This window comes from Panthera onca, chromosome B4, assembly GCF_046562875.1.
Source record: "Panthera onca isolate mPanOnc1 chromosome B4, mPanOnc1 haplotype 2, whole genome shotgun sequence".
Lineage (NCBI taxonomy): Eukaryota > Metazoa > Chordata > Mammalia > Carnivora > Felidae > Panthera > Panthera onca.
This window is the reverse complement of record NC_138345.1, coordinates 34405504-34419278: the sequence shown is the minus strand read 5'-3', so window position 1 is coordinate 34419278 and position 13775 is coordinate 34405504. Positions and strand designations below refer to the sequence as shown.

General features: G+C 36.5%; 1 protein-coding gene and 1 pseudogene across 4 annotated transcripts in view; one reads left to right on the top strand and one right to left on the bottom strand.

The window, feature by feature from the left end:
• Positions 1 to 13775, top strand: part of CECR2 (CECR2 histone acetyl-lysine reader) — a 180681-nt gene that overhangs the window by 108525 nt on the left and 58381 nt on the right. For all 4 annotated transcript variants that reach the window (XM_060658929.2, XM_060658930.2, XM_060658928.2 and 1 more), the window contains exon 3: positions 13463 to 13646. In XM_060658929.2, the coding sequence (XP_060514912.1) occupies positions 13463 to 13646 (184 nt within the window). The remainder of the gene's footprint in view (positions 1 to 13462; positions 13647 to 13775) is intronic.
• On the bottom strand, positions 3396 to 4211 carry LOC132694932 (large ribosomal subunit protein uL30 pseudogene; annotated as a pseudogene).

The following is a 13775-nucleotide window of genomic DNA, read 5'->3' as shown; positions in this document are numbered from 1 at the left end:
TGTCCTAGCCAATGCTGCAAATGCTTTTCAGGAACTTTATTGAATCCTTATGATGCCTAATATAAATTCCTTTCTCATCTATTAAGGATGATGAGTTTGAGGCACAGAGAGGTTAAATAACTTGTCCAAGGTTACACAGCTGGTAATTGATATAGGATAGATTTGTCCCTTAGTGTGATCCCAGACCTCCAGCTCTAACCCACAGCCCCATTCTATAAAGGAATTAAAAGAAAAACATTACAGGTTTTCATCTAAAACAGGATTTTTAACTATTTTGAACTATGTACTTCTTTGGCATTCTAATGAAGTCTATATCTAAGAATATGATTTGAAATCATAAAATAAATAGAATTACAATAGGATCCAAATATACTGAAATATGGATAGTAAAATTTAATGAAACAAATTTTTGATACAGTAATGTATTTTTTTGTTAACTCATTAACATAATCTAGCAGCAGGCTTTATTTCTCAAGATTACTATCTTCCAAGTATTCATGATTACAAATGTTTATTTTGGGATATTTACAGTATCTGTAATGTGATACAAAAATACCTGATTTCTTTTGACAAAAAATACTCATGCTACTATTTTTTGCCTACATTTATAATTGAGCAGAATGTAAAATTTCTGTTATAGGCTAGTAAAATAAAAATATTTTCTTAGCTTCATGGACCATGTGAATTGTCTCTGGGGACCTCTGCTTTAAGAGGTTTTTCAAATCTCGTATCATCTGGTATAATTTGTTTTTTTTTTAATTTTTTTTTTTAATCTTTATTTTTGAGAGAGAGAGAGAGAGAGAGACAGAGTGCGAGTGGAGGAGGAACAGAGAGAGGGAGACACAGAATCCGAAGCAGACTGCACAGAGCCCGATGTGGGGCTCGAACTCACAAACCGTGAGGTCATGACCTGAGCCGAAGTCGGACACTTAACCGACTGAGACACTCAGGCGCCCCATAATTTTTTTTAATCCATGAGGAAACTAAAGTAAGCAGCAAAACTGTACCCAAGTCATGACTGTCACTTTCACATGTGTTCCATTGTACGCTATTGTAATATTTGCTCTCATATATGTCTCAATATTTTCTGCATCATACAGCAGGATTCGTTTGCAAATCTTTGGTTTGGCTTTGTGTTAGTTATAACTGTGTTTAGTAATTTGTTGTATCTGAGAGACATTTAGAATAAAGTCTCAGTTCAAAACTTTTTTAAGGAATTTGTTCACTTTGTTGCCAAGGAAGAGTGGTACAGTAAGTAGTAGTCCCTCATCTGCAGAGGGTACGTTCCAGGACCCCCAGTGGATGCCTGAAAATGGCTAGTATTGAATCCTGAATATTCTATATTTTTTCCGATACATACTTATGATAAACTTTAATTTCTAAATTAGGCACAGTAAAAACTGAAATTTAGATAAATACTTAAAAATTAAAAATTAGGCACAGTTTATTGACAACAATAAAAATAAAATAGAACAATTCTAACAATCTACTATGATAAAAGTTAAATAAATATGCACACACACACTCTCAAAGTGTCTCACTGTACTGTACTTACAGTGTATTATACTTCTGTACTAACCATGATGATGTGAGGTGATAAAATGCCTAAACTATGAGATGAAATGAGGTGAATGATGTAGGCATTTTGATGTAGCTTTAAGACTACTGTTGATAAGTCAGAAGGAGTTTCATCAGCTTGGACCTCAGGTTACTGAAACTGGAATGTGAAACCACAAAGACAGGACTGCTGCATCTGAATGGGTAGTGGATGTGGCAGTTTGACTCTGAGTAGGTCCTCAGAAATTCTGTGTCTTTGTGTGATTCCTTCTTCCCTTTGAGTGTGGGGTAGCATCTGCTCCTAACCGATAAAATGTGGCAACACTGATGGGATGTCACTTTCCTGATTATTTCATACCATATAGGACTCCATCTTGCTATCAGGTGCTCTAGAGACTCTCTTTATTGCTTTGATGAAGTAAGCAACCATGTTGGGAAAGCTCACATGACTAAGAACTGCAGTGGCCTCTAGGAGCCAAGGGCAGCCAAAGCACAGCTCTATACATAACCATGGATAAATCAGGCCAGAAAATAATGTTGAGCAAATAAATCACAGAAGCATATGTACCAGTGATTACGTTTTTATAAATGTCAAACAAGAAAAACTAAATGAGGATAAATATATGTAGGAAACTTATAAAGAAAATCAAGGGAATGATTAACACAATTCAGGAAAGTGATTCTACCTGGTTGGAAGGGAGAATACTGTAGCTAGGGATAAGCATAAATGGTTAATAACATCTAAAGTAGTGATTCTTAAACCTTAGGGAACATCAGAATCAATTAGAGGGCTTGTTAAAAGATAGATTGCTGGCCCCACCGCTATCTAATTCAGTAGGTTGGAATCTGGCCGAGAATTTGCATTCTTTACAAGTTCCAGATGATGCTAACGTGCTGGTCCGGGACCATCCTTGCAGTGCCACAGATCTAAGGAACTGCTAATTTTCTTTTTCTCAAGCTTGATGGTGGACACATGGGTTCTTATTTATTTTGTTTTGTTTTTGCACTTTCTCTACCGATTTATCCCCTTCAGTATATAAACTTAAAATCAGGGTAACATACTTTGAGTTGGTAACATACTTGTTATGGCTTTTGAAACACTAGGTGCTTTTCCTCCTGTTAGTCTCCCTGGAATTGCAATTCTAGCCAGTTGATTTTATGAGCCTGTATCAATAAAAACTGTAGGTATTTAAAGTGATTCATCAACTACTTGCTCTAAGCGGCAGTTCTTTTTCTTCATTGGGAAGTAGCCTACCCTAATTGAGCAAGGGATTGGAAATCAGGAACTTCTGGTTTGCTCCTAGCTGTCAAAGTGAAGATAAGATTGCTTCAGTGTCTTGAGCAATGTCTTTAAGCTTTATAAAAATATTCCCCATCAAATGCTCATTGTGATGATATTTGACACCAAAAGATTTTTTCCTTTTATCATCTTTAGTAGAGTGCTTTTTATTTATTTTTTTTATTTTTTTAACGTTTATTTATTTTTGAGACAGAGAGAGACACAGCATGAACGGGGGAGGGGCAGAGAGAGAGGGAGACACAGAATCAGAAGCAAGCTCCAGGCTCTGAGCCATCAGCCCAGAGCCCGACGCGGGGCTCGAACTCGCGGACCTCGAGATCGTGACCTGGCTGAAGTCGGACACTTAACCGACTGAGCCACCCAGGCGCCCCTAGTAGAGTGCTTTTTAGATAATCTAGACTAATTTGTGTTTCAGTGTGGTCTTTGTTTCGCTTTCTTGTGGTTTCCACTCAAAGTGGAAACTCATAACAATTACACATTTTGCTTCTCGGGGTTAATTCTGTACCTAATTTTATGTAATAGATTCTCTTTTTTAATTTGAAAATAGTCGTTTATTAACTGACCAGATTACAAAAATAATCACGGTAGATACCTTAGTTCATTCTTCTAATAATCTATTGATCTGATCTTCCCTGTTGCCAGCATCTCCACCTTCTACAAAATGGGTGGTCTTCTTTTTCATTCCCCCTCGTGGAGAAGATAACTTGAAGGGCCAAAAAAGTTGTTTGCTTCTTTGAAATGTTTTCCAACGGTATAGATCTCATGAATCAGATCCTCCATGCAGATGATGCCATATTTACCAAGAGATCGAGTGATCGATGTGTTATCTGTCAGGACAATTTGCTTCTTGTTGATTTTGCCATAACCACACTTGTAGATCAGTTCATTCACTGACTTCAGGTTTGGGTACCCCCATGCTATATATATGGTTCCACAATCCTTAGCATGTTAACTGAAGCCTTGTTGAGTTTAACAAAGGTGCCATTGAAGATCTGGTGAAGGCGAAGAAGCTGCAACACCTTTTGAACCTTTGGGCTCACACCATTGATACCTCTGATCCTAATGACAAATGCCAATTTGGGTTCCGTAGGTACGTAGAAGTTGCCAGTTTTTCTTGCCATTCTAGCCATTCGAATCTCAGTTCTGTATATCTGCCTGTATTCCTTGTGGTTAATGCTTAGCTTTTTTATAAATAACCTTCCTCCTTGCCATTTGAAGCATCTTTTGGGCAAACTTCTTTCTCAGATGCTTGATCTTCAACTCTGCGAAATTCCTTCGCTTTTTCTTAAGAGTTTCTGGCACAGTAGGAACCTTCTTTTTCTTCTCTTCTGCACCCTCCATGGTTCCAGCCAGAAAAAGGAAGTTCTGTAATAGATTCTCTAAAGACTCTTAAACATTTAATATTTAGAGGTCTTATCTGCCCTCTGTAGAAATATTATTTATCTTTTTGGAAATTACAATACTTCTGTGAAATGAGTCATTTTAGCTCCTCTTTATTAATATATAATTTAGATACAATAAAATTCACACAGTTTAAGTGTACAGGTTTTTTGTGGACAAATGAATACACCATGTTTTCACCATCTTACTCAAGATGACAGGGCATTTCCATCTCTGCAGAAGGTGCACTTTGCCACTAAATCTACGCTGTCCGCCTCCCCCACGTTGCACCCCAGGCAACCAGTGATCTGATTTTTTTTATCACTATAGATTAAGTTTTACCTTATTCTAGAATATTATATGAGTGAGACTATACAGTATATACTCGTGTCTAATTTCTCAGTCAGCATAATGTCTGTGTGATATTTGTTGACACTGCTGTTTCTATCAGTAATTTTCTCCTTTTTGAAGAGGGGGAGTCTAAATTGTATTCCATTGTGAAAGGAAATATCACAATTTGTTTATCTGTTCACTAGTTGATGGACTTGTATGTTCCTTCTGGTCTATGATGAGTAAAGCAACTATAAACATTTGCATACAAATGTTTTTGTGGTCATATGTTTTCATTCTTCTTGGGAATTGCTGAATCATGTTTAAAGAATATGGTTAAGAAACTGCCAATTTCCTAAGTAGTTGAAACATGAATATTCCTACCAATAACAAATAAACAGTCCAGCTGCTCCATATCTTTACCAACATTTGCCATTTTTAATTTTACCCAGTTTTTAAGTTTACTGATTCTAGAGGGTATAACATGATAACTCATTGTGGTTTTAATTTGCACTTCCCTGATGACTAGATATATAATAGGTTGTGAATATTTTTTCCTGGTATGTAGCTTGCCTTTCCATTTGTTTTGCAGAGTATTTTGTTGAAATCCAATTTATCAGTTTTTTCTAAGTATGTTTCATATTTTTTTTTTCCTGTCAAAGAAATCAGGACCTATCTCAACATCAGGATTTTCTTCTAGTTTTAGTTTTAGCTTTTTGCAGTTGGAATATGATGAACTTTGAGTTCGTATTTGTATTGGGTGTGAAGTAGAAGGTTAATGTTATATATCTATATCTGTCTATATAAATTTTATTTATTTATTTTGAGAAAGAGCAAGAGAGGATGAACAGGGGAGGTGAAGAGAGAAGGAGAGAGTCCCAAGCAGGCTCCGTGCTGAGAGCGTGGAACCCAATGCAGGGCTTGAACTCATGAACCATGAGATCATGACCTGAGCTAAAACCGGGAGTCAGATGTTTAACTGACTGAGCCACCCAAGTGCCCCCTTAATGTTTATTTTTGAGAGAGAGAGGAGAGAACGAGCCAGGGAAGGGCAGAGAAAGAGAGAGACAGAGAATACGAAGCAGGCTCTATGCTATCCGTGCAGACCCTGATGCCGGGCTCAGATTTACAAACCATGAGATCCCTGGGATTGTGACCTGAGCCAAAGTCAGATGCTTAACTGACTGAGCCACCTAGACACCCTTTCATTTTTTCCCACTTACGAATATATATATATATTCAGTCCATTTCTGGACTTTGCCTCATTCCATAAATCAATATATCTTATATTTGCACATATACCAGATTGTCTTGAATATCCAGAGCGTAAGTTCTCCAATTTTATTGGGAGGGGATTTTTTTTTTCACTGTTTCGACTGTTCCAAGTTTGTTGCATTCCCATATAAATTTTTAAGTAGCTTGTTAATTTCTCAAAAAAATAAATAAATAAAAAGGCAGCAACCTGCTAGAGGCAGTAGACATTTTGAGGAGCATTGAATTTCCCTGTCCTTGAAAGCTGTATTTGTTTCTCCATTTGTTTTTCTTCTTTAGTTTCAGAAATATTTTGTAGTGTTCAGTGTGAAAATATTGGACATCTTTTTGTTTGCTTTTAAGTATTTTACATTTTTGATGATACTGTAAATGGAATTACTTAAACTTTTATTTTTTCTTAAGACAGAGAAACAGAGCATGAGTGGGGAGGGGCAGAGAGAGAGGGAGACACAGAATCTGAAGTAGGCTCCAGGCTCTGAGCTGTCAGCACAGAGCCTGACGTGGGGCTCGAACTCATGAACTGTGAGATCATGACCTGAGCTGAAGTCAGACACTTAACCAACTGAACCATCCAGGAGCCCCTTAAATTTTTATTTTTTAGTTATTTGTTTCCAGTATATACAAAAAACAATAGATTTCTATATATTGACCATGTTTTTATAGTCTTCCTGAATTGACTTTTTAGTTTTACTGGTTTTGTTGTAGATTCCTGATGATTTTTATCTAGTCTGCAATTAAAAACAGTTTTGCTTCCTCCATGCCATTCTGTGTGTCCCTTGTACTTCCTCTCTTGTCTTATTCTACTGGCTAAGACGACTCAATATATATTCTTTTAATTCTAGGGGAAAAGTATTCTGTCTTTCACCATTAAGTATAAAGTGTTGGCCCCCTTTGTATATTGCTGAATTTGATTTGCTGATAATCTGTTGAGGATTTTACCTGTATGTTCATGAGGAATATTGTTCTAATTTTATTTTCTCTTTGTCCGATTTTGGTACAAGGATTAAAAAGTATTCTCTTCTCTTTTCTGAAAGAGTTAGTATAATTTCTTTATACTTCCTTGAGTATTTGGAAGAATTGACCACCTTTGGGTTTGTAGTTTTCTTTGTGCAAGCATTTGATTATTATTGATTCCCTTTCTTTAATAGATTAAGGCTGTCCACATGTTCTATTTCTTAAGTCATTTTTGGTAGGTCGTTTTGGCATTTTTCAAGGAATTTGTCTATTTTCTCTAAGTTTTTTTTTTTTAATATTTATTTTTGAAAGAGAGAGTGTGAGCAGGGGAGGGGCTGAGAGGTGGGGGTACAGAGGATCCATCCAAAGTGGGCTCTACTCTGACAGCAGCGAGCCCACGTGGGGCTTGAACTCACAAAATGTAAGTTCATGTCCTGAGCTGAAGTCAGACGCTCAACCAACTGAGCCACCCAAGCACCCCTTTAAGTTTTAAAATTTATTTCCATATTGCTGTTAATAATACTCTCTTCTCCTTTTAATTTCTGTGTGATTTACAGTGATAACTTCACTTTTTGTCCTTGATATATAATTTGTTGTTCCTCTCCCTCTTTAGTCTTTCTGCTGGTTTATCAACTTTTCAAATATTTATTAAGGAACCAACTTTTTACTTTACCTGCTGTTTGCTTTTTCTATTTTAATGATTTCATCTGTTTTTGTTGATTTCTTATTTGTATTATTTTCTTCTGTTTACTTTGTCTTTAACTTGTTCTTTTTCTTCTTCAGTCACAGTACTGTTTTTAAAATTTTTTGCCCTTTCAGTACAGGTATTTAGAGCTATAAATTTCCTTCTAACCAGTAGTTTGCTGCATTCCACAAATTTTGGTGTACTGTAGTCACTGTCATTAAAAATGTGTTCTACTTTATTTTGTTATTTCTTCTATGATCCGTGAATAATTGCAAGTGTGTTATTTAATTTCTGGATATCTTAGTTTTGTTGATTTCTAATTTCCATGTGTTCAGATAATATATTCTATGCGATTTCAATCTTTTAAGATTATTGAGACTTCTTTTATGTCCCAGCATATGGTATATCATAGTGAACATTTCATATGCACTTGAGAAGAAAATACTGTGGTTTTTGTGTATAGTATTCTGTAAATGTCAATTAGATCGTGTTGTATTTTTGAGATCTGTGTCCTTAGTGATTCTTTTGTCTTCTCAGTATATCAATTAATGAGGAAAATGTTAAAAATACCTGGCTATATTTGTGGATTTGTCTGTTTCTCCCTTTAGTTCAGTCAGTTTTTATATCATGAATTTTGACATTCTATTGTTAGATACATACATAAAGCTTTGTTATGTATTCCTGGTGCATTAGCTTTTTGTTTTCTCCAAACTATTCTGCCTGATACATGATTTTCTATCCTTCTACTGTTTGTATTTTTGTATTTAAATTGTGTTTTATAGATGATATCCTACAGTTGGTCTTGGTTTTTTTCATTCCGTCTGACAATTTCTGCCTTTTAGTTGGGATGTTTACTCCATTTACATTTAATGCAATTGTTGTTAAGGTTGGTTTTCCACTTATTCCTCTGGTTTTTTCAAGTGTACAATTCTGTGTACAATTCACAGAATTGTGTAATATCATTCCCAAAAGACACTTCATACCTGTTGGCAGCCACAACACATTTCCTCCAATCTGTATTCCCAGGCAACCACTAAACTGCTTCTTATCTCTGTGTTTTTTCCTGTTTTAGGTATTTGTTATAAGGGTTAGCATAATTATATTTGCCTTTTTGTGTTTGGCTTCTTTCACTTAGCACAATGTTTTCAAGGTTCCTCTGTGTTGTAGCATGAATCAAGTACTTCATTCCTTTTTATGGCTGAAACATATTCTGTTGTATTGATACACATTTTGTCTATCCTTCAGTTCATGGACATTTGCACTGCTTCAGCTTTTTGGCTATTGTAAATTATGCTGCTATGTATGCACATGTGTGTACATGTTTTTGTATGGATGTATGTTTTCATTTCTATTGAGTGTGTATACCTAAGAGTGGAACGGTCTGAGTCATATGGTAATTCTTTATTTAACTTAAAAAAAAATTTTTTTAATGTGTTTTCATTTTTGTGAGAGAGAGACAGAGCATGAGTGGGGGAGGAGCAGAAAGAGAGGGAGACACAGAACTCAAAGCGGGCTCCAGGCTCTGAGCTGTCAGCACAGAGCCTGACAAAGGGACTCGAACTGTGAGGATCATGACCTGAGACAAAATTGGTCATTCACTCAACTGACTGAGCCACCCAGGTGCCCCTGTGTTTAACTTTTAGAGCACCATGCCAAACTTTCCCAAAGTGGCTGCACCATTTTACAATTCCACCAACAGTATGTGAGGGTTCCAGTTTCTCCACATCCTAGTCAGCACTTGTTATTATCCATCTTTTAATTTTCACTCTGCTAGTCTCATTGTGGGTTTGATTTGCATTTTCAAATGATTGATGATGTTGAGTATCTTTTCTTGTTCTTTCTGATATTTTGTTCCTCTGTTGGCCCTTCAGTGCTTTCTTTTTGGGTTGTTTTTGTTAGTATGTTACTTTATTTCCTCTGTTGGGGGTGTGTGTGCGTGTGTGTCTGTGCCAGTATCTGTGTGTTTTAGTGGGTCTAGAGTTAGCAGTATGCATCCTTAAATTATAAGAAGCTATTCAGGGGTACCCGGGTGGCTCAGTCAGTTAAGTGGGTTCAAACCCTGGTTGGAGCTCCATGCTATAAATGTGAAGCCTGCTTGGGAGTCTGTCTTTCTGACCCTTCCTCTCTCTCTCTCAATAGATAGATAGATAGATCAATTTAAAAAAAGAAGATATTCAGAATTCTTATTGTGCCTTTTCACATATTACCTGATGCTTCAGTTTTCTCAATGCCAATAATATTTAAGGTCCCATCCAGCTTCCATTCAAAAAAGGTATTTTATCTTTTTAAAGATTATTACACATTGATTTCCAGTTGACTTTCAGTACTTTTTTGTTACCCAACATAAATAATCATAAAGGCATGTAAAATTTATATTATATGTATGCTTCTCTGCTAAAAGATATATTTCATATTTTAATTTAAATTCTTTAATTTAAAATTTAAATTCTTTAATTTAAAATTTAAATTCTTTAATTTAATTAAATTCTTTAAAATTACCATGATTTTTTAACTTATCCTGGCTGTCATGTTGATTTTAGGATGTTTGGGTACAGCAGCCACTATATGGCCCTAGAAAAGATATGTTATTTAAATTGTTTTGTTCTGTGTCTTTGTATGATCTTTAATAAACAGTTTATTAAAAAAAAAAAAGAATAAACAGTTTCTCAGATGTTCTTAGCCTTTTACTTGTTGCTTCACTTGGAACCAAAATCTTTCTCCTAATCCAGTGCTTGGTGTTAAATGTGGCTTAACTATTCACACATGTATTTCATTTGCTTCAGAAATACTTGTAGCCAATGAAAAGAATGTAATTTTTTCATTTAGGTCTCCATTATGCTACCCATGATGACATGTCTTAATTGTTCCTCTGCAAGTAGACTGTGGGATACCCTTTCGTGTCTCGGAGAACTAACACATGCCTCAAAGAACTCAACAGTCTTCTTTTCATCTGTGATCATTTAATATAGATTGCAGATATTAAAATGTGTTGCCCTGCATCATCAAGAGGCCAGCTCCAAGCAGCCAAGATTTGTGCTAACATACTTTACTCTGGTCATGCCATCCTTGCAAAATTGGTCTCACCCGCAGAAGCATATACTGTCTGAAGCTAATTGGTGGGGTTCTCAAAAATGGCTAACTTTGCGAGTTTGGAATAAAGAAAAGAGAGGTGTTTAAGAGCATTTGGAACTTTTTCAGACCAGAGAAAAGTGAAACTGGTTGTGTTCAGAACTTTTGGTTAATTTGATTTTTCTGTTAACCATATTCTATTGAGACATTTCATTATAATTCAGAATTTCATTTTAATTCATTATATTTCAGAAAGATGAGAGGTGTTTAAGTCATTAAGAGAGAATTGCATTGAGCTACATAGATGAAAAAGTCAGGAATGTTCCAGCAATTTTCAGCAGCATGGTGCCCATATAGTCTTCTTCCTTTAAGAAACAAAATCTGATCATCCACACAAAATTGTGGGCGTGCTCTTTTTCAGGGGGAGAGAGTATATGGTCTTAATCAAATTCTTAAAGCGTTTTATGTCCTATAGATTAAGAACCACTAAATAGAAAGTGTTAGCCTGATTTTTGGCTTCCCGCAGGCTTTTTGTTTTAAATGCCTTTGAAACATTTTTCCCCCTTTTGAATTTCTGATGTTTAAGAAAGGGATATAGATTTATATGAGGAGGTTTATCTAGCTTGAATTCTAAGCCCTCAAGTATCTCTTGGTAAGGTATGGAGATGTCTTAAGAAAACTTTAGCAAAAGCAATGTAATTGAAACTGAGTAGGATAATAGGGCTATTGGAAAGGAATCTCAAACATGCACTTCTTTGAGACAAGTAGAGGCTTTCAGACAGATTATAGGCACAAAGAACAACACTGTTTATACACATTCAGTGTTTGCAGGACTGGTATGCTGGTGCTTCCTTTGCCTCACATTGGAATTAGAAGTTTCCCTAGCCTGGTCCAGCCTGACTCCTGCCACATCCTCCAGCGAAGCTGCCATTCTGGTGAAATAATCTCAGTATTAAAGATTCCATATTTTATTTTACTGCAAGAAAAACATGCCTTGTTGCTTGGAGTACTATGTGTACATTAGAAATTATAGAGGGGCGCCTGGGTGGCTCAGTCAGTGAAGCATTCAACTTCGGCTCACGTCACAATCTCATGGCTCGTGGGTTCAAGCCCCACGTCAGGCTCTGTACTATTTCAGAACCAGAGCCTGGAGCCTGCTTCGTATTCTGTACCTCTCTCCCTCTCTGCCTTTCCCTTGCTTGCACTCTGTCTCTCTCACGTGCTCTCAAAAATAAACGACAAAAATTTTTTTTATTCTAGAAACCATGTAGTAAAGGGCTATTGTACCAAAGAGAGATTGTAATCTTCATACACTTTGCTACCAAAAAACAATTTTAAAAATACACCCCATTTTATTTTCTAATTCACCATTGCCACAGTATCTGCTTTTTACCGCCAGTTTGAGCTATTCTTTGTCTAGCTCCTCCCTCCTGAAGGGGCAGTACCAGCTTCACAGGCAGTAGAGAGAGGAAGTAGTCCATAACCGCTAAGGTTCAAGCCCAGGTATTCATATGCCAGTGCTTATGCTTTGAATGTGAATGCTGCAGTCAAATCAAATTTGTGAGAGCCTTGATATGTGGAAGTATTTTGCTGCATAATAAGCTAACTCTGTTCACATTTTCCCCAGTTGATGTATCAATAGTAAGGAGGTAGTGTCTTCTCTCTTTGAAAAAGCAAAATGTTTAATTTCTTATTTGCACAAGGCCCTTTGATTTTTTTTCCCATGAATATTTCCTCTGACTTTTTCTACAAACATAATTACCACAGATTGTCAGTCAACATGGTACATGCCTCTTTTTTTTTTTTTTTAAATTTTTTTTCCAACGTTTTTTATTTATTTTTGGGACAGAGAGAGACAGAGCATGAACGGGGGAGGGGCAGAGAGAGAGAGGGAGACACAGAATCGGAAACAGGCTCCAGGCTCCGAGCCATCAGCCCAGCGCCTGACGCGGGGCTCAGAGCCTGACGCGGGGCTCGAACTCACGGACCGTGAGATCGTGACCTGGCTGAAGTCGGACGCTTAACCGACTGCGCCACCCAGGCGCCCCACATGCCTCTTTTTAAAATTACATTGACATATAACTTCTTTAGAGCTCCTTGCTTAGTGAGAAAAAAATTTTAATCAAGCAATAGGTGAAATTGTGCCCAGATTTGTTAATAGTTGAGAGATAGAATAACCATCCAACAACTAAACAGCTCTTTATTTTATATTAAATACAAGGCACATTTAGGTACTAATCAAAATGCAGTTTATAGAATTGCCAAACTCTAATCAAGAAAAATTTAAGTTGCCATCAAACTGTCTTAAATGTTTCCTATAGAAAAATTAATCTTCAAAATTTAGAATATAGTATTTTGTGATAAGCTTTAAAGTTTATGTAACAATACAAAATTGTAGTTGCATATAGGAGTAGCTGCTTGTATTCTAGAGAAGTTTTTTCCATCTTTATTTCTTAACCTGAAATATGAATTAATTAGGTTAGGCAAACACTGAATTTCTTTTTTTGTTTGCCATCTCAGTTACAGATCTAATTTTGACTGCTACCATTCAAACTGTATAGTCTCTTTTTAATTGCATGAGTGAAGGTAAGACTTGCCTGTTTCACAATCTATACCATTGATTATTAGAACTTTTATCTTTTCACCAGAACATGCTATTTGTGGTTTGAAGTACAACAACTTATTCTGTGAGAAACCCTCTTACCATATTTATCTTCTTTGGAATTTGACAGTATATGGTCCAAGTAGATGGTATAATAACATGAAACTTCAGTAAGGGGCTTTGAGACCCCTTTTTACTTCCTGCTTTCTTTTTAACATTTGTCAACTATCAAACCATCAGTTCTCTCCCCCTTTCCTACCCATCCTCTGTAATTTATACTAATGTATTTTTGTGTTTGGGGCCATATGGTTAGGCCTCAGACATTCCACAGCTACCTAGAGGACATCATCAACTACCGCTGGGAGCTTGAAGAAGGGAAGCCCAACCCTCTGAGAGAAGCCAGTTTCCAAGACCTACCCCTTCGTACTCGTGTGGAAATCCTACACCGCCTCTGTGATTATCGGCTAGATGCAGATGATGTCTTCGATCTTCTCAAGGTGCTCAACTGGCAAACCCTTTTCCTAGAGCAAAAAAAGCAGGCAATCAGGATATAAAATCTGATGATGTTAAGAAAAGCTAGTTTGGCTTATGTTCCTAGTCTTGGGACTCTTAATGCTAACAATGTA